Genomic DNA, 21,373 nt, shown 5'->3' with positions numbered 1-21,373 from the left:
ACAGAAAAAAATGTGTGGAATAAAGCTTGAAAATATTCCAGTTCAATAAAAATGCAACCCTAAAGTCTTCTTTTGTGGTGTAATACCATCACTTTAGATTCATCAGAAAGCCTGTGTACTCTTGGCAAATTTGGACAGAAGTCAGGATTTCCAATCCAGAGGTAATGCTGATACTGCAACATCTGTTTCTGTCCAAAATCAGGGGGGAAAAGCAGAAATATTGAAAATTCATTGCTAAGTCAGCACTCAAAAATTTATTAGAAGACACTGAAACTTTTCAGTTAACATTATGTGGCAAGTCTTTCAGTGGTACATGGGCATATAGGAGTTGTAATTTGAATGTGAAGTCCTTTCTGTCCTCTGTGAAGTAGACTTCCAGAATGAGCCAGATGTCCCAGGACAGCTGCAGAGCTACGTGCTCCCATGTTGAACCAGGATGCTTGAGGAGAAAAGAGCCTGTCTTGGTGTATGGGATAGGTATTCTGTCCAAGAATCTTTAAGTACAACTTCCATAAAACAGTCAGGCACCAAAGAGCTGTATTACGAATATTTTGCTTAAACCAAACTACCCAGGCTGAAGTAGCTTAGCACTAAATTGGTATGGTGATAGTAAGACAGTGAAGATTTAGGGAATAGAGTCTGAGGTGAGGCTTTGTGTGTCACGAGCAGAGAAGGTTCTTATTTGCTGTTAATGTGGGAGATGGAAGCAAGAATGGAGGGTCGACCCATCCTTCCTCTGTGGGTACAGCCCATCTTCTGAGGCTGGAGCATGCAGCTTACAGAATTTACACTAAAGATGCATGAAAAAAAGATTATTCAGTTCAAGAATTGAACTAACAAGTCGAGAAGGGGAAATAAGTTCAGAGCAATCTGAAGTGGAACATTTTGAGGACATTTTTGAAGGCAGGGGTTGAGTTTTGTTATTTTGTTGTCATTTTTATTTAGTAGTTGGGTTTTCCTTTTTAATTGAGATCAATTTTTAAACAAAAAAGGTCACTTCATAGCATTTAAATCTTTGAAAACAGAAGACAAAAAAAAATCAAAAGCTTTGCTCAGAAAGTGCTGAAATGAAATATTTTGAGTTTTCTGAAATAAAAGAATTCATATGAAAATGTGGAAATGGCATGTTACAAATGTTTCAGCTGTCCTCTCTTTTTTCAGCAAATTCAACTGCTTAAGTTGCAGAAAGTTTGCATTTCTTCTCCTATGCCCTAGATCAGATCCACTTATAATGAAATGGAATAGATAACAAAAGTATTACTCACTTCTCTTATTTTATAGTTTCTCAAACTGGGAAGGAAAACATCACCATCTATGGGAATATCTTGACCTCACAAGCTTTTCACTTCATTTATGCACATAGTTGAGGGTTTGCATATATATGTGTGTATACTGAGGACCAAATTCCCTTTCAAACTAAGGCCACAGTTCTTGACCAACACTGATTCTTACCAGAGAAATAGTCTGACATGGATACTGAGTCCAGAGATACTATCCAAGTTTGGGGTCAACCGTAATCTAATTTAACTACTTCACCTAATTTAACTGCTCATGAGATGTAGTTGACTCTGGTACAAAAATGAAAAAACAACTTTGTTTCCAGATTCTGTTAAGAAATGAAAATGCTTTAACTTTAGCTTACAGGCCTAAGGCAACTGCATCCGAAATAAAATAACCTCATTATAATTAAGCCAATCAGGTGAGGGTATGATCAGGGTTTTCACAGGTATTCTCCTTTGCTGTCTCTTGAGGCCAAATTCATCCTCAGTAATTTATGGCACTTACCTGAAGCAGCTCAGATAAGTTAGGCATGGGGAAAATCTAATTCTCCAGTCTCTTCTTTGGAGTTACTCTCTTTTGCAGTAAAACAAATTTTTTAATATATATATATGTATATATGCTTTCATCCTGAAGGGGATGAGCTCCGTGGTGGTATGCACTGATGTCACCTGGTTATGTGAGAGACCGTGGTCTAAATCCATACTCCACATCACTAGTAAGAGGCCCTATAAGCTATGCTGGGGTGGGTTAGGATTTCTGCCTGGTTTTCTGTTCTCCTTTTGTTTGCTGCTCTCCCAAGAGCCTTGAAAATCAGAGTTTCAACCTAGCGTGGAAGAGAAAAAAATGTAAAACTTCTCGTGGGACAGGACATTCTGGTGCCCGTCTTGTGGGTGTGCATCACTGCTCTCTCTGAGAGATGCGTAAGGGAAAAAAAGCAAGAAGCAGATGTCTCTGTGGCCTGTGGCAAGGGGAGCGAGGATGCGTGCGAGGGACTGACGAATTCCTGCCTTGACAAAGACTTCCAAACTGGAATTTATGAGAACCCATCTATAATAAAATGCTCTTTACTTAGCGTCTGGCTGTCATCCGGGTGCATCCCAAGAACAGTGGCACAAGGATAAAGCTGCCACATCACACATTCCTTGCTATCACCACAGCTTCTCTTTTGATGAAACAAAATCTTTCCTTGTCTGACAGTTCTGAAAATTGAAGCAAGAAAACCTCAGCAATGTTGCTGTACTTGGAAGCGCGTGCAAAGCATGGCAGTCTTCTGAGCAAAACTTTTCCATTGCTCGCGCTACAAAGACAAGATGCAAGTAACAAATTGGCAAACTTGCATTTTAGAAGATTCTGCACATATCTGAGGGAACAGAAACGTTACCGCAAGATTGCTGAAAAAATAGATTGATGATTTAGTTGTGTGGAAGATGCGTATGGTCAGCAAAGGCATGTCCTCTCTCATGAGCTAAAGCAAGGGCAAATTCCTGGCGCTGCTGAAGCCCAGGGAAGGCTTGACGGGACTCGCCCCAAACGTTATTAGCATTACTCCAGCAGGGTCAGTGGGCAAAGGCATTAGTGGGGTCCACCCTGCCTGATGGTGCCCTCACACAATTGTCGATGAATTGGTTGTTGGGAAAATCCCTGTTGGTGGGACGAGGTGCGATGAAAGGTGTCGTGTTAACACCACGCAGCCTCCTCCACCCCACCGGTGGGGAAAGGTGGGCTATTCGCAAGGGTCGTTCAGAGCGGGAGTGAAATGTGGATGCTCTGATTCACCTGGTTATCAAGCCCGGAGATGGTCACGGCCCTCTGAGCTGCAGAAATTGGATACCTGATGTCAGGGGTGGGAAGATGCTTGCCTAGGCAGGGAGAAAGGCATGGCCAGACTGCCAGGTGGCTTGGGGTTGAATGAAAGTGGGACCTGGGCAATTTTAAGCCTGGGAATTATTAAAAGAAGCTATTACAGGACTTCATGATGTTAATGTCATTTTTCTGATGAGGTCCACTCGATAACCCTAGCAAATCCTGATGATGAGTCAATTTTCTATTGTTAGTGCCAGCACAGAGCGACACTAGAGACCACAAGGCAGAGAGAGAAATGCTGAGACAGCCTAATGGAGCATACAGCTCAGCCTAAACTACTTGCGTGTTTTGTTCTGTTCTTTTAATTCTTGAAAAGAATTAGAAAAGGATGGCGAATTTCACCAGAAGTTAAACAAAACCACAGGGGTCTTTGTCTGTGGATTAAGCATTTTCAAGAACTAGCAAGAATAAATATTTCCCTGTTTTCATTCTGTTTTCTATACCTTAGGACCAAGCCACATAGGATATTTGCTGAGACTCCCAAGTTTTCTTATTTGGACTCTGTTATTTTAGAGAACTTGTTTTGCAGAACTGTGCATCCCAGGGAAGGAAATTAAGGTCAGAGATGAGAAAAACCCACCTAAGGGCCTGAAATACTTTTAGTTTCTCAAAGACCACCCTGTGTGGGAATGATAGATTAAAAAATGGGTGGAACCTCTAAGCCTGGAGTTGTATAAAGTTATTCAAGAAAAATCGCTGAGATCTTTGTGTGGACCAAGATATTTGGGTGGTACTTTCTCACTCTTTCTTCAGAAGAGGCACTGTGGCCTCACAAACTGAAAACTAGCCCTGCTTTTTCTCTGGCTTTAAAAATAACTATGTATCTTGAAAAGCTGTCTCAGCAGTAGTGAAGGAGTGGAAAAAAAAGTGTATTATATCCCCATGGTTTCATACAGTGCAGCTGTGCTAACAGAGTGTATTGAGACTGAGACCAAAGGAAAGGCACGAAATAGTCCATGAAATGATCAGTTGAATCTAACAGTAAAGCTTCACGCAATGGGGAGATCTATAGTTGGGGTATCCTATTGCAGATGGGAGGTTTTGTCCTTTTTTTTTCTTTAGGGGGAAAAAGTCCAGAATATTAATAAATTCAAGCCCTTTGTATTAATAATTTTTTTGCTGAAATCAATGGGAAAGTTATTTTCTGATGGAAGTCTACCTTACTTTGAATTAAAATCTTTAAATATTCTTACAATATATTTGGATTAAATATCCATATTCTGTGGGATTAAAAGTTTTGATTTTACTTCTGGCTGAATGTCTGTAGGATGGTGATCAGATCTGAAAACAACCAGGCCTCTGGATTTATTAAATCAGTTTAAAAAATATTCATTTTTTGGAAAGAAACAAGCATGCATCAACGTACAGCCTTCAACAGTCCCTCCTAGGTCTTGGGGTAATTATTAGTAGTACAGGAATAATGGACCAAGTATCGACCAAATGTAATATGCAGTTGCCACAGTGGAGCTATTCCCCCTGCGTCAACTCTAAAGTACAAGTGGTTAGTTTATAACCCTCTTTAGGTTACAGCATTTTAATGTTTCTTCAGTGTTTATTTATTCTCTTCCCAAAGAATGTTCTGAAATATCGAGTTTACAACCTGTGGCTCATGTGATGGTAGTGGAAACAATTAAGCTAGAAGCTTTCAAAGCCACCACTGGGATTTTGATGCCCAAACTCATTAATTTTAATAAGAAGTGAGCTGCCAGTCGTCTTAAGTGGTTTCTAAAATCTCAACCCATAAAAACACCTCTCTACTGGTTCCAGTTTACTAGGAGCTCACAGCAAGGTAAACACGTGTAACAAAATAGTAGGTGTTAAAAGGTGGAAAGTATGTGTTCAGATGTCTCTAAGACCATTCAAGGAACCAAATGGCGGCCCCAGCCTTGAGCTGGCAGATGTGGGCTGACGGTGGGGCTGCTCCTCCCTTCAGCGTCTCAAGGAATTACTGACTGATCAGAACACGAGGCACAGTTTCAGTGGCAAGGAGAAGAAAGTCAATGGAAACAGAAATCTTGGCAACAGCTCAGTTCCAGCTGTGATGATCACATTGTTTGTCTACTTTGGGCACTCACATCTGCTCCATGCTCTTGCCTCCTTAACGTGTTTCTGCCCACCACAGCCCTGTGGTCAGGGTCGTGCTCTTCCCCCCAGTGTGCTGATGGACGGCTGGGTTGCAGGCAGACCTGGGTGAATGCACACCACACGGTGAAGAGCAGAGGTGTCCAGAGCAGTACCAGAATGAGCTGTCTTTGGGCAGTATCAACCAGCTTGTATTCCCATTGCTTTGGCGTAAGCGCAGCAGGCAATGAGGCTGGGGCTTTCTTGCCACCCATTGCTGCCTGCTGCCATTGCAGTTACCCACATGGTGTTTGTAGATTCTTGGTCCAAGTCCTTCCTACCTGCCTAACCTGTCCTATCCAAGTTCACCCTGTTGTCTTCTAAGCTGCTAAATGGCTGTATTTGCATGCTGATACTTCACTGATCCACCATCATGGTTGGATAAAAATTAAGAACTGTCTGCCTGAGGGACCCACCCAATGCAAACCTATGAGAACCTTTCCTTTTACATGAGTCTGGAGATGGCTTTGCTTCAGCCATGAGTCTATATCACAGCCTAAGAAGTCTTGAAGGCTTTGGAGAGCAGCAAGATCTCACAAAGAAAGGTGCTGCACTGATGAAAACTCATCCTTGACGTGAATCATGGAAGAAAGTCTTGATGGGGAAAAAAAATCCAGAACCAGCAGATCTCTCTGTGATGTAAAATAGAGCATGGAGTGAGTATGAATGAGTTTGAAAAGGACCCACTCCGAGTCTGAATGCTAGGAAAAATATGAGATTTTCTTGTGTATTTTATTAATAAAAGCAACTTTGGAGAATTTTAGAATTAGTTTAAACAAGTGCCTTTCTTTTCTGTGTCTGTCATATGATCTCTGAAGAACTTCATTAGTGTTGGCTACAAGTGACAAAGTTACTGCAGTTTTTGCCAGTGAGTCTCGTAGTAGCAACGATTAATTATCAGTAGCTATTCGAAGGACCTTTGGGTGAAACACGATGCAGTGGAAATAGAGATGACCATCTTGACTGCTATTGTAATGGACTTCAAAAAAACCAAAAAGAAAAAAAACCTGCCATTAGTAGTAGATGTGACTTTTTTGGATGAGAACAAAATGTTCCATAAATGAAACATGTGGTTTCACTTGCAGCACATTTTGTACATTGTCACCAATGAAGTTCAGGATTTTTTATTACTTTTTCATTAAAATGTCTTACTGGTTTCACTCAGGAGGCAAAACTTTTCACGTGGCTTTAATTGTTTCTGTCATAAAAGTCATAGCATCTATGTAATAGAAATAGTTTTGCAGACCACAGCTTCATACTGCCTATTAATTCTCTTCCATTTTCTGTACCTACAAGTCACTGGGCCATCCCAGAGACAGAAAAAGTTCCTCTCTTGCAATTAAGACCAAACAGGAACTTCTACTGAAGTTAGGGGGAAAAAAATCACTTTCTGTCAGTACTGGTTTATTAGATTTTTGTTTCAGGTATCTTAGCTCACAAATGTAAGTTCACAGGGCTGCATATCAAAGGAGAAAGTTTGTATTGACTTTTTTCTAAAATTAGTGAAACTCTAGAAGATGAAAACAATAAAAGGGCTTTTTCTGCATAGTTCCAGTCAGATGCAAGAGGTGGTAGTATTTCAAACAGGAGTGAAGAGCTCTGGCAGTATTGTTTCAAGGCGGCTTTGGACAGGTCATTTACCCCCTTTTTTGCTTCATTTCTCCATTAGACAAAAACTGCTGGAGTTCAGGTCTCACATATCCCATCCCAGCAGCCTAGCTATTAGACCATGCTTCTGTCATCAGTCTGGGCTTCCCTGTCAGCAATCCTAACTCGGATGAACAAGCGTAATTAGTGTTGCAGTCAAAACAGTGACTTGTTTTCCATAGATGATATCCAAAGTTGAAAAAAAAAAGACGGGAACTAGTGTTATCTCATTAATTTAAGATCAGCTGCTGTTATGGTATCTGTTTTCCTCAGAGGGAGTCACAGTTTTGCCATTTAACCTTCAGCCCAGCGGGGGAGGTGACGTTGACCCCTACCGCAGCCTCCAAAGCCTGTAAGAAGTAATTAAAATGCCAGAAAACAGCAATAGCATATCAACTGCCTTTTCCCCCTTTTTCAGTTTAGTGTTTATTTGAAAGCTCGCTAGGAAATGCCACTGCTGTCTTTAGTGGCTGCCTCAGAGCAAAAGCCTTTCTCCCTGTACACCTTCTTAGCAGTTAGGAGCACCCACCAAGTAGCGTAGTCCTCTGCTTTCACTTTTTTCTTAGCACGATCCCTCGCTTATTCATCAAATGTTTCAATGTTGTGGTTTGCAGTTCAAGGATGACAAAGACAAGCCCAGCCTTGGAAAGCTCCTCAGCAACAGCCCTGCCCGCTGTCCAGCTTTCTGAGCAGGTCCCACTGACATCTCCTTCCCTGAAGCCCCTGCAGATGGACGAAGAAGACAGCCTGTCTCCTCACCTCCTGTTGCCAGATAGCATCAGCCAGCTGGAAGAGTTTGGCAGGCAGAAGAAATGGCACAAGAAGCAGCACAAACACCATCGCCAGAGGCAGTTCAATGATCTCTGGGTTCGGATAGAAGACAGGTGAGTCATAACTTTTATGGTCCCTGTCCTCTTCCTGCTGTCTCCTAACTAGTTGCTCTTTACAGATCCCAGCTCTTGTCGATTAGACCCTAAGGAGGGTTGAAGAAAGGCTAAATGGGAGAGACAGGGAGTGAGGTGATGGTTTTGGAGCCTAATGAAGAACTAAGAGGAAGGCTCATAGGCACGATTGATCTAAAAGTAAAGAGAAAAAAAGCTAATGCTTAGAATATTTAAAATACACAGAAACAAAGACTTGTCAGAGTAAAAACAGGGAAAAAATTAGAATGGAAAATATTCTGTGTTTGCCCTCTTTCTTCCAATAATTATTTTCTAATCTTTACTGTCAGTTTTCAGCCCCAAAACTCGCCCATTTTCCAACCATGCAAAATATTCCTGGGAGTTTTTAAGATTCTGACATATCTGACTTTCAGTCTTCTTAACTGTGTTCTGGGGCTGAAATGTTTTAACTCTCAGACTGTATTGAAAACAGCAAACAGGCAAAATGAAGTATTTAACTAAGGCCTCTGTGTGAAGAGAATGGAGGTAGGCACATTTCTGTAGCCAATCTTGAGCCAAGGTTAAAATCTCCAATTTGGTGTTTGAATAAGAACCTTCATGTTTGACCAGGGCTTCTCGATGTGTGCTTTTAGGATTCCTGGGCAATTTATTCTCCCACCTCTAAAATTGGGAAAGCTCAGTGCTTTTATCTAGACCAAGTCATGGGCAGATAAACAACCACAATGTTTATAGATCTCCTAACAAGTGAAAGGAATGAAATAATCTGTTGGTAACTGGCTGCTTGCCTATACATATAATAATTGTCTTTGAGCATTACTCTTATTCCCATTTTCTTTGCAAGTATAATGAGTCAGAGTCTCTCATAGGCTTCTCCCTTTCCTAAGGAAAAAACTCCTCATATTTGTGGTTTGTTTCTTGGGTGTTTTTTTTTAATTTTTATTCATTCTTTTTAATGGAGCAGTTGCCTCTTTTTTTTTTTTGTAGTTTATTGTATTCTGAGGGTGAGTGCTGTAAGAGTTGTTGTTAAGGTGGTGCATATTAATCTTAACGTAGTAAGGCTATTTCTGAGGTTACTGCCAGCCTTGGTAAGAAGGATTCATGTGTTTTGTTCTTGAAGTGTGTTCAGTGGTTGGATCCTCCCCACAGAGGATGTTTAAGTATGAACTAAGAGGCATTTCATTCGACATAGTTGATTGCCTTAAGGACAAGGGACTTTTCACTTTTTCTTCTGCCTGGGTGCCACCAAGTCATGGTGTCCCATGATGTCCCAGCATTTCACAAGGATGTCTGGTCCAGCTCACCATATGTGTCATACAAGTGAGGTGCTTAAATAGATCTGGTGGGAGCCTGGCAGTTAGGCACAATCCTTCTGCCCCCATCCTATCTATCCAGAAAGGATATTGGGCCTGATATGGCTGTGGAAATGTGCCACTGGGGGCTTAAAACAGTAGTGCTTCCATAGCTTTGGCGGACTTTTGTGCCTTTTGCTGTTTTTATTTCAGTAAGAAATGTTCCTAGGAAAAGTATTTAAAAGGGTAGTTCCCCAGGTTAGAGTTAAATTATTCACTCTCTGCTCCTGTGAGATTTCATCTGAATCAAAACCTTTTAACCCTCTGCTTCCATTTCATAAGTATGGAGATTGGGATAAGGAAACATAAGTTTTCGTTCCCACCATGCTGGTGATGAACCAGACACTGTGTGTTGCCTGCCTTGCTGAAAGATCCCAGGGAGATATTAGTGGGAGATCACAGCCCTAGAAATGAGGAAAGGCTGGAAGAAGGGAAGTCTGCCTTAGTGCTTTCAGATGGTTTTAGTGCTTCTTCAGTTCTGGAGTAACTTCTGGTGTTTTCCTGGAAACAAAACAAAACAAAAAATACAAACTGTTCAGCTAAATCAGAGACTCACAACCAGCTCTGGTTTCTCCATAAATTGGATGGCGTCTCAACTTTCATAAACCAGCTGCTGCATATTGTGCTTTTGGCAGTTGTGTTTCATCAACATTAATTGCAAGCTGGACCTTGCACAAAGCAATAAACAGTGAGTTCTTTCTAACTGGTTCCTTTCTGATTGGCAAGAAAAGAGCAGAAATGTGTGCCTGTCACCAGACTTCGTAGCATGATCATTCTTGGGAGGAAACAGCTAGGATGGCTAATAATATGGGCAACAAAGCATTACCTGTGCAGGAGAGAAGCATGTGAACTTATATTGTATTGCCTCAGTAATGTTCACCAGCACTCAACAGTGAGACTGTTAGCACTCATTTTTGGAGGATAATCAGTGTACTAGAAGGTCACACTCTGGCCTGTCCTATAGATCCATTGTGCATTTGCATATACTTAAATTGGAGCCCCCCATGTTCTCTATATGGACTGAGGTCTCTGCATATAGTATTACCTTGAGCCTATGGCCCCCTATTTCCAAATGGTTCTTCCTCCAGTCTGAGTTTCCTAACTCACCTGATGTCACCTGAAACTTCACTTGTTCACCTTTGAGACAAAGTAGAGGGATTTAGGTCATTGTTACGGCTTTTGGGTGAAAGCTGCATAAAACTCATTGTTTCCATGCAAGGTCTCCAGAATTCAGGTGTTTGAGCTGCCTTTCAACCTGAAAAGTCAAAGAGAAATATACAGGTGGAGGACAAATCCAGGCAAATTTAAACCAGATTATTGATTCTTGTATGAACCTCATTGAACTGTGAAATGACTGTGGTTCATACAGCTCTTTTCCAAAGCTTTATTGACCGTGGATTAGAGGACTTTATGAGCCATGAATTGCAGGGCTTTTATGGACTACGCATTTGTAGGCTATCTCATACACTTCCATGGAAATCTTGGGGTGTTTTTTTAAGCTACCAACACAGAAACAAAGGAAATGAACACAGGAGAACAATCTTAAAGGAACATCAAAGGTCTGACTCCAACCTATAAAAGCCAGGAAATCCATAATTAATGGTTCCACTAAGACTTCAGCTCACGCAGTCGTTCGGGTCTGATCTGAGGTTATAGCTACAATCTGAAATGGCCTTGTGAAAAATGAGTCATCATTTAATGTCACACATCATTATTAGTATTTACTTTCAGTTATACCTTGGAGATTGTCCTTTCCTTTTTGTTCTGTCTTAACAGCTGAGGCATTTGAGTTGGCACCCCTGCGTGGACGGTGTTTAGATTTGTGTGTCGGAGGGTTAGTACCGCTGTGGAGGATGAGAAAGCTTCTGCTCTGTCTTCTCCCTGTCTTTGACAGAGCTAAGATTTGCTGATCTCCTGAGTAATTGGCTACACTGAAGGCTATTAAAAAACAAAAAATCCTGATGAAAAGTGTGGTTTCCTCTCCCTTCTGCCTCCTTCCCCCAAAATCTAAACAAAATAAAAAAGCCCTGCCTGGCTGCAGTTTGTTTGAAATTGTTTGTCAAGAACAAAATTAAATGGAGATTTCAAGTAGCGGGATTTTTTTCTTTAATGACTTGATTTTGCAGAAATGTGCAGATCTGAAGTCTGTCTTTGGGAGGGATTTGAACTTAGACAAAACTTAAACCCTAGCTAGCTCCCGTAGCCAAAAGCTAGCTGGGGCAGCAGGGAGGGAGGCAAAACCCTTGGACTGGAAGGCTGCAGTTTGGCATACAGAGCGTGTTATTGTTCCTGTTGACCCTGTGTTAGCTAAGCTTCCCCTTGTAATATAAATAATTAATTACAGATCATTCACTGGCTTTTCATGATGAGCTGCTCAGTTAATTGAAAGAGTAGAGAAATGTCTGTGACGTTTCAGAGTAGTCAATGAAGGCCGGATCAGGATCGCACCTTTGTTCTAGTGAGCAAACGGTTTAAGGCTACAAACAAAACCAGCCCAAGAGAACAGAGAACCTCTCCCAGCTGGGGAGGGAGCGTTATAGCTCCTGGGGCCCTAACGCAGGGTGGGAGGAAAGCTCCTGGGAAAAGGGAGGGAGGGGTATTAGTAACGGGGAGGGTGTTTCGGGAAGTGTGAGCTTTGGAAGGAGCGATGGCAGCTGGGGGATGTGAAAGAGAGAAATACAGTGGTGGGAGGAAAGAATTTGAGAGGATGTAATGAGCAAATTCAGAGAATCTCAGAAAGAGATCTGGGTGAAGATGGTGTTTGGAAGGACACCGAGGACACACAGATGCTTCACTTGCACAGGAAAGAAATTAAAGGAAAAGAATTGTTATCAGAAGAGAAAAAAAGAAATTCTTGTCCCAGATGTAAGTGCAGCCCTGAAAAACCTGCCATTAGTGGGAAATGAAATTAATTCCCCCTGTAACTGGAAATGGCATTTCTCTGATAGCCCAGTGCTGACTATTCAACCCCAGATGAATGCAACAACATCACAAATATCAATTTCTTTTGGAAGCAACAGTTATTTTAGGCCAAAAAAAAAAAAAAAGGTTATACCAGTGATGGATGAAGGGAGACAATGTGTAATAAACTGCACTAAGTGTGCCTGTATAGAGTGAACCTTATCAGTTTGGATGGAATTTAAGCACTTAGCCTGTTATCCCTTCTTTCAAGACAATGCAGTGATGGAAAACAGAACTCTGTCAACTCAGGCAAACTTTTAATTTCACTTAACTGCATCTGAAAGGTAAATTTCAGTAAATGAATCCAAATTGCTTCCTTTTCACAACACACAGTGCTGAAATACAGTACTTAACTTCATTAAAGAAAAGACTGCTTTTCTTTAGAGGAGACCTAGACACTTTTGAAGTCTAACAGGTAAATTGTGGTCAGATGATTTCCCTCCATATGGTAGCTTTGAGCTTGAAATTTCCATCACTGGGGCCTTGTTTGTTTAAATTACTCTATCCGCCTCCCTGGTAAGGATACAGCTTGAAGAGTGCATGCCTACTGATGCTCATGGGGAGAGGGGATCATTCCCTCCTCCAGTCTGTCTCCATGCAGCCAAGTAAGCAGTTCCCACCACTGCATTTATTTGCCCTGTGTTCAACCAAAGATGAGGATGCAGCTTCAGGACCTTTCTAACTTGTTATAGTGAACCTGTCTCCCAAAGGGACTGCTCCAGCAGCCAGGAACAGCGGGAGCGTAGGTGTGTTGGAGTCCCACCTTCCCACCTCATTGCTCTTTCGGGCTTAACTGTGTTGTGTGGCTTTCCTCCAGCACTTCTGTCTACCATTTTCTTCGCTGTTTTCCTGGCAGGATTTCCTTCTCGGGAATCCTTCATGATCACAGTCCCTATCAGTGATTTCCCCCAGTCTCCAGGGCATGGCATACAAATATCTACTCATCAGAAAAATCTCATGGTTTGACAGCTTGGGTACAAGATCATTCTGTCATGCTGAGTGGTCTCAAAACACCTCCTGGACAAATACTCCCTCCTGGTTCCTCAGTGGAAGCTGAACCTTTATGTCTTGAACTGGCCTAAAATCTGCTCTTGCTTTGCCCAGTTCTTTATGAACTCTGGTGGACATACAGCAGCCAGAAGAAGACATTTTGGGCAGTGAAGCAGGGTGTCAGTTGGTCCTTCTCTCTCCCCTTGTTGCATGCCTCTCTCAAACACGCAATCTTGCTTCTGTGAAGGCATCCTCAGCTCCTCCTGAGCAGAGAGCAAAGCATGGGGAATACTGCATTTTCCCCTTCTTCGTTTCTTACTGTTTCCGTTTTATCCCCCTTTAAGATGAGCAGATGGCTCGATGCCTCCTTTAAAAAAGCACTGTTGGCAATTCTTTCATCATGCCCTTTGCACAGCCCCAAGTACACAAGCCTTCCAGTGGAAGTAAAATAACAGCATGGTAGAACTCAGTGCAGTATAAATAAGAGGTAAATCTCTTGACTGTAACATACGATACAGTGATGACATATCCTCCCTCCCTAGATGGTTTTTATTGAGGCTTCTTGGATTATCAGGTCGGTCAGAGTGCACAGAACGTATTAATTAAAGCTGTGAAACCTGGGCTCGGCACACAACTCTCTCGTGCATCGCAGTAACGGATGGGAAGTCCTGACATTCGTGTCCGAAACTCTAGCATCTCCATGCTGATAGACCCTCCCTGTCAGCTGGCCGTGAGCGATAACTTCTTTCCCCTTGTAAAGTCAAAGAGTTAATTTGTTATCCTCCAGATGGGGCTGAAAAGATGTGCGGCCACACTTTCACCTGCTAGACACACAAAAAGATCTGTATGTTTTGCTTTGTTCAGTTGTTCTTCTCTATAATGTGCTGCCACTGTGTGATGAAACAAACACAGATAAACTTAAAAAAAATTAAGCAAAAGCTTTGCATATATACTTTGACTATTGCTTAAGTGTCTTACCACTGGTATCAACAATTAATATGAAGCGGTGTGCGAACCGTATTTTAATGAAAGCTATAAATACCTGAAAATAAAATCATTAGAGATAAAGAACACAGAAGTCTCTTGGAAATTGAGACATAATTTGTATATAGATTTCAATTTTATTTCGTGAAACTAAACTCTTTATTGGTAATGCATTAAGTATTTTATTTTCGTGAAATTTAAATCCATCATGAATATTAAATCCATATTTTTGAAGGCGAGCAAGTAACAAAATTGGAGCACACAAAAGCTAGGATTTTTGAACAGTGAGGTATTTTTCAACAGTGGATATCCAAGAGCACTTTCTGCTCTTTCCTCCTCAATGCTGATTAAGATTCAAAATACAATGCAAGATATTTTATGGAACCTATTAAGAGTTTTCTCTTCCTTTCTTGTTTTCTACTTTTCATTTGGGATGTGTTGAGTAAATATAGTCTATATTATATATTTATATCTGCCCCAGTTTGGTGTATTTCTGACTTGGGCTGAACGTAGCCCTACCATTGCTAGCTTTGTTAAGCCACCTAAGATCTGTCTGATGCAGCACAAACAAAATGTTTGCTTAGGATTCAATTTCAAGAAGGAGCAGCTGCTGAGTTATGATAATCTCCTCCTCCGTGATGCACATCCCGACTTGTTCCGCTGTTTCTCAGCCAGCGCGGTCTCATTTCCTCACCCAGTGCCAGGACTCCTCTTGATTTTGGACAACCTGTTAACTTTTCAGTTCCACAGTTCTCCATTTTCTGCTTAAATTTTCTCTTTCTCCAATCCCTTTTCTACCTGCCCTTTTTAACTTTGGCTGCATGCGCTTGGCATGGGCCCTGGAGCAAGCAGTAGGAAGGGACCCCTCCAGCATCTCCATCTCCATCCCCAGACCTCTGCACCCACCTCCACCTCCCTGCGCTCACCTTGCAGGAGGCTGCGATCCTACAAACACTGCACGTCACTTTGCAGTCAGTCCATGCCAATGAAAGCGTGGGCTTTTGGAGCCTACAGCCTGCAGCACAGCCCCTTTGAGATGGGGGCATGTCTCGCTTGTAGCTAGCATGTCTTTGTCATCTGGCATTACTGCAGACTGCAGTAGGTAGGAGGCATAGCTACGCATCCTGCTTCTTCATGTTTTTAACCAGGAGGTAGATCTCCTCCGTGTTATTTCATCTTCTTTGCTTTTCCTACCATATTCACACAGATGTATGTGTGGCCGAGAGCACTGCAGACTGAACAAGACAGTCAGCATTGGCTCCGTTTATTCTTTGCTAAGTTCATGGACATCGTAAAGCAATCCAGGCTCTTTCTGCTGATGCTCGTCCTTCTCTTGACAACTTGGCAGCCTCGTGGGCAGTCTCTGATGGTGGCCAATGCCAGGAGTGTTGGGGGCCTGTTGGGGGCAAACTGGTCCCGACATCTACAATAATAAGTCATTAGCAAAACTTTTATGCTTATGCATTGGATCAATTTTTTATTTCTCAGGCATCAGAAATGCACTTAGAGTTGGCATTAAGCTGGAAAAAAGGCGCCTGTGGGTATAAACGTAGAAGCAAGTTTATTTTACCTACAGCTTGGTTTAATGTTAATATTAAGCTACTGCGGTTGAATAGATTAGACTCTATTTAAAGTCTTGAGATTCCCATCCACAACTGCTCCGTCATAAAAATAAGGTTTCAGGACTGGACCTATAGTACAAAGTGTTTCCTGTGGAGCAAGGCAAAAAAAAGGAGAGTGCTTATTCCACTGAAACAGCACTAAGTGAGTTTGACTGTCTTCTGTGTTAATGCAAGGCTTTTTCTCCAGCTATTTTTAGTCTGTTCCAGCAATGTACCCCACTGTGGTCTGGTATGCAAGAGCTTTGCTGTGAGGTTTGCAAACACTTGTATTTCTGTGTTGTGAGAACAGAGCGTTTGTGTGTTATTGGAGCGTGTGTTCCTTTGGCGACTGAAAGGAAGGGCAGACCACGCATGTGATCCATGCACATGTTTATTGTTGCCTGTGAATAACCATGTACAGCAAATGGGCTCTGGAAGAAAGCTTGTTAGCAGATGTCGTCATGGCCCCTTCCAATTTATAAATATGAGCCTTGACATTTATATTTTCCATATCCAGGGCTTTCACTAGCCAGATGTTCTGAGGATTGGCTCCTTAGAGGCTTTAACTATGACTCCTCATGGTATATTGTCTATCGCACACACAAAAAATAAAACCATATTTCTGGCTCCTATCAAACAGATAAGAAGGGAGAATGCACTGAGTACCCTAATGTAAAGGGAATTCCTCTGAATCTGAAATGCACTTTAACACAGCTCTACAAAACTCTTTACGTTCACTCAGCTGAAAAATAAGTTGTCTGCTTTAACAGGCAGAGAAAATTCAATACACAGTAGCACTTTTACCCTGCTGTTTGGGGTGGGTGAAGAGTGTGGTTTGCGTTAAACTTGCAAGGCCGACTGCAGTTGCAGACACTGTAAGAAGTGCTGAGTGGGCTTATGCCCAGGGTGAGTTGGATTTCTTAAACACCGAAGTGGGTAGTAAAACACCTGCACTTCCTAAATTGCAATTCTTGATACAGAGGTTTTTCTTTTGTGGTGGTGGCCAGCTCCACATTCAGACTCCTAACTTACAGCACTACTCGGCTGACAAAATGTGGCTGTTTCCATCTTTAGAGCAAACTGAATTGCTCCCTAGACTGGTACGGCCAGCAGTGACCCTGCAGGGAGGTCGGACCCCTGCGCACATGAGGTTTGGGGCTGTTGGGGTCAGGAGCAAGACATTTCCCCACTGCTCAGCCTATGGAAGCAACAGAGACCCATCCGTGCCATGGCTGCTCCTTGCACTGCACCCATCAGGGAGAAAAGTTGATAGAGGCGTCTCAAAAGCGGGGTTTGGGTTGAAGATGGGACCTCTGAAAGGACGCTGCTTGCTGTGTTAATGGCTGTCTGCCCCAGGGATACACAGATGTGTTGAAGAGATCACTTGCCGTCTAAAAGCCAGAGCAAAACTTCTCAAACACTGCAACCCTAAGCTGGATTTATTATATATTTGAGTGATCTTCGTATCTAGCAGTATCTAAACCCTGAAAGATTGCAAATCTGCTGTTCCTCAAGGTAAAGCTCTGGACTTAGCAGAGCTACATAAAATCCATAAAATGTAAAAGACTTCACCTTCCAGTGAACTACCGTAAAGAAAAAGAAATGTCTTTAAAATTCAGTGGAAATGCAAACACACAACACTGTCAATGCTAGCCCAAAGGAAAAGGGTAAGGAATATGGGATTTATTTCTGGTTCTGCTATTCCCCTTCTGACTAGTGAGTTTCATGCCCTGTGAAATCAAGTGAAGAAAAGTATGACAGGGAAGAAGATGACATTACTGTTGTGGTGGGCAGTTGGTTTATAAGAGGGGGTTAACCACAGTTATACTGTGGGAGCGGGTTTATCTAAGAAGACAGATTCATTGTAGAGTGAAACGGGAGGAAATTTGATTCCCTGACACTGCCGGCAGCGCGGGCCGCACTGCGTGCTGAAAACCCAGCAGGACCCCAAAGGGCGGCTGTGGTCTAAGTCCAGTTACTCACTGGGATGAAGGAGAAGTAGGATTTATTTAAATTCATATGGTTTTAATGCTATAAAAGCTGGGTTCCTGCAATTATGAAAATGCCAGGCCAAATTCCGATTTCACTCAGATCTCCTCTTTACAATTCCTGAATAACTTAACTGAACAAAGTAAGCATTATACCTGGGGCCTGAGCCCACGATGCTGGAAGGCGAGGGAGCCAAGCCTATTGCCTGGGAGCTGCTGGGTGTCAGGGATGCCTCATGTAGCAGTACCGTGGAGAGACGTGGTGCGGACCAGGCTCACAGAAGCTCAGTTCTGCAGAGGCACTTCGGGGTCCGGGTTATGACACCCGGCAGGGGAAAGCTTTTGCAGCCTTTCCAGCCCTGCAGGCTAGCAGGCAGCTTTTTATGAGCCACTGATGGCATCTCCAGGTTTCCAGAGGGTTTGGAAGTGCTGGGGGAGAAGGATTTTATGCTGTGGCTGGTATCTCTGTAGTTGCTTTGCAAGCAGCAGGAGGAACCCAAACCTCGTGGGCAATGCAGCAGTTTAACGTCCTTGGCATTTCCACCTGGTAGATATACCCTATGAACCTTTTTTTATTTTGAGAGTGAGTCTGTTGGAAAGAAGAAGAAGCCAGTGCTTTTGTTCAGTGGAACAAGCTTGAATTCAATACTGCTCCAAATAACAGGTTCAAAGATCTGACCCAACCTTAATTATTCTTACTAAGAGAGACTCTGGAAAAATACAAGCAGGGAGCAGGAAAGTGAGCCCAGTGAATTAGAGAGAAAAATGTGATACAGACGCAGCGGAGAGAAAAATGTGATACAGACTAAGCAGAGAGAATAACTGTTATGCAGAGATGGAAAAAGAACAGGGAGGAGGAAAAAGAAAAATTAAAATCAAATGGAAAAATGCAGTATATTGGACATCCATTTAAGCCAGTTTATATTTTAGTTGTTCATTCTGTTCCTTAATACATTGCACAGGCATATTCTTAGCTGGAATAATTGTGTGTCTTAGAGAACAGTCTTGGAGAAAATACTTAATTTGACAGGATGTTTTAGGTATTTCCCCACTACTGCCTATTCTAAATCATTTTAAAATCTGGAGGGGAAAGTCGATATCTTTTACAGTGTTTAACAAGAAAGTGACAGGGTCAAATATATACATGTCTATGAATGTATGTGTTCCCCAAGCACATCTAAACATGCATGGTTAATTCTGTGCATCTGCAAAAAATATTTGAGCCACAGGGCCCACACAATGCCAAACAAACACTTGAGTGCACATAGGAGAGGGCAGACCGAGTCACTCTGGTTCTAATTAATTGAAAGGTTGAGCCCAAGACATAAAATATGGATTATGATTTTGACCACCCCAAAAATGCAAATTGTTTTGCATGTAGGGCTGTATTGGTGAGAGCAACCAGTCTGCAAAGACAGACAAAAGACAGATATTCTGCTCATGCTTGGGATTTGGTTCAAAACCACCTGATTGCAGCACCAACAAATTAACTCTTCACATGTTGTGTATCAGCAGGTTGCCCAAAAATCTTCATAGATTGCATCACTGGCAAGATATTTACAATACTAAGCCTATCTGTGTATGCACCCTTGATGTTCTTGCTTACTTTGGCTGTAAAAACTGCAATCATCTGTCCAAGGACCAGTGAAACAAGTACTTGGTTATTTGAGCCGTGATGATGAGTGCTTTAATTGTGCATACAAATCAGGTACACGGCCAGATGTGTGCAGTGGGTGGGGGTGAGTTTGTGGATGTTTTTGAGCCCACATCACTATTTAGACTATCATGAACACATCCTGGCTCAGATGTCAGTGCAGAACTGGTGAAACAAAGGGCTCTGAGCTATCCCCTCTTGGCAAAGGCCAGGCCCTGGGTAAAACTGGGATGCATTATCCCGGCTCTGTGATTGCCTCGTCCCAGTGCAGAATCACGGGGGGATATTCTTAGGATATTAGAGAATCATCAAAGCATTTCTTAGAAGGGCAAAGGAAAGAGCTAATGTTGTCATCTCCTGCCTTGGGACCACCCAGACACTCTACAACAAATCATGGGTCTTCAGCTACAGTATCTTGAATTATTGTTCACAGGGATTTTAAGGAACTTAATTTCTTTTTTTTCCCTCTTTTTTTTCCTTTTTTTTTTTTTCTTTTTTTAAAGGATGACATGTAGTTTCCTGATGGGCTGGTTTTAATAAGGTCGAAATCTTTGTTGTTGCCAAATCAGAGAGGAATATAACATCTTTAAGTCATTAGATGGGAATGGGGTAATTACTCAGAGGGTGTGCTTCAAAGGTTACTGGTTTTTACAGCGTTCTGTGTTTTTACACCATTCGGCAGTTGTCTGGAAAGGAGCGGCGGGCCTGATTCTGCCACCGCCACATGTGGGGGTGCAGGATTTGTATTTGCAGGGTTTTCTGAAGGGCTTCAGGGTGGGAGGTTGAAAAGGGCCATACCCAGTCTCCTCTGGGGATGGGGGAAAGCTAAACCTGACCGCGAGGTGCAGGAAACTTTCCCACATGCTGGAAGTTCACTTCAGAAAAGGGCCCTCGGGCTGTGCTGGAGTTGTTTCTCACCTGCTCCTTCCTTACCTGCTAGATGCATCCTGATGTCCACCTTTGCATCACTGTGCCGCCGTGCCGGGGGGACCTCAGGCTGCATTGCTGTGGCAGCAAAACTCCTCTCCTGCGCTTTCCCCTGTCTCTGGTGCAGCAGTCTCCCTTGCCCCTGTCCCTTTCCGTCCCATCCCCGTCCTCTCCTCTGGCCCCACAGCAGATGATACACTTTGCCTTAACGATATGACCCACCTGTGGCTTTAGGATGCCCCCGTAGTGCTCAGCCTCGCCGCAGGTCACTGTTACTCTGGGGCTGAATTTGTCATCACGGAGGTATTTCGCAGGTGGCCTGGGCAATCGGGACCTGCAAATCGCAAGGAGAGCCTGCAAAACGCTTCACATTGGGTTAATGCCGGTGGCGTCAAGGTCTTGACTCAGATCAGAGTCAGGGGAGTAATAGAAGTAAAGTGATTTAATGAGGTTTTGATGGTTCCTCGGTGGGTGATATGGGGATAAAAACCAAATCTCCTGGCTTCCAGCCCGTGGCCCATCCGGAGAGGGGGCCAAAAATGCACCAGAGGCATTTCAATGTTGAGCCTCCTCCTGCTTACACCATCTCTGGATGTCCTGATCCAAGTAAGCCACCTTCCCCTCCTTCATGTCAAACCTCAGAGCCAAGACCCCAAAGAGGGGGCAGCAGGCTGCGTCCCCACCAGCTGCTGCTTTTTTGCGCTGCAGAATCAGCAGCTTTCCTCTTCCCCATGCTGCAGCCTCATCGCAGTTCAGAAACCCATCCTCACCAGTCAGAGCCCTCGCTGGGGCAAAAGCTTGGCTGGGATTGAGGAGACCTGAATTCCAGAGATAGAGATCTTCAGAAGCAGCTCATCTCGCCTGCCTTAGAGACATGCCTTTGCGGGGAAAGGATTGTCCTCTGGAGACATCTTGTTCCCCACAAACTGTAGCGGGAACACAGCTGAATAGCTCTGACTACAAGCCTGCATCTGGCATAGCTACAATTAACCCCACCCTTTAAATCCTATTAAAGGCCAGGGCATCTGAAGCACTGCCCGTGATTCTCCTTGATGGCACCTTCTGCAGGTGCTGCCGATAGCCTCAGTCCTGCACGTTCAGAAGG

The 21,373-nt window shown here is 43.0% G+C and overlaps 1 protein-coding gene across 1 annotated transcript in view; it reads left to right on the top strand.

Moving 5' to 3' along the window:
* The window catches only part of TRABD2B (TraB domain containing 2B), a 299,405-nt gene that overhangs the window by 265,794 nt on the left and 12,238 nt on the right, over nt 1-21,373 (top strand). The window contains exon 6 of the mRNA XM_030033800.1: nt 7,527-7,796. Coding sequence (XP_029889660.1) covers nt 7,527-7,796 — 270 coding nt within the window. The remainder of the gene's footprint in view (nt 1-7,526; nt 7,797-21,373) is intronic.

Source organism: Aquila chrysaetos, chromosome 12 (genome assembly GCF_900496995.4).
Source record: "Aquila chrysaetos chrysaetos chromosome 12, bAquChr1.4, whole genome shotgun sequence".
Classification (NCBI taxonomy): domain Eukaryota; kingdom Metazoa; phylum Chordata; class Aves; order Accipitriformes; family Accipitridae; genus Aquila; species Aquila chrysaetos.
Note: the sequence above shows the minus strand (reverse complement) of the source record. Positions and strands in the feature narration are given on the sequence as shown.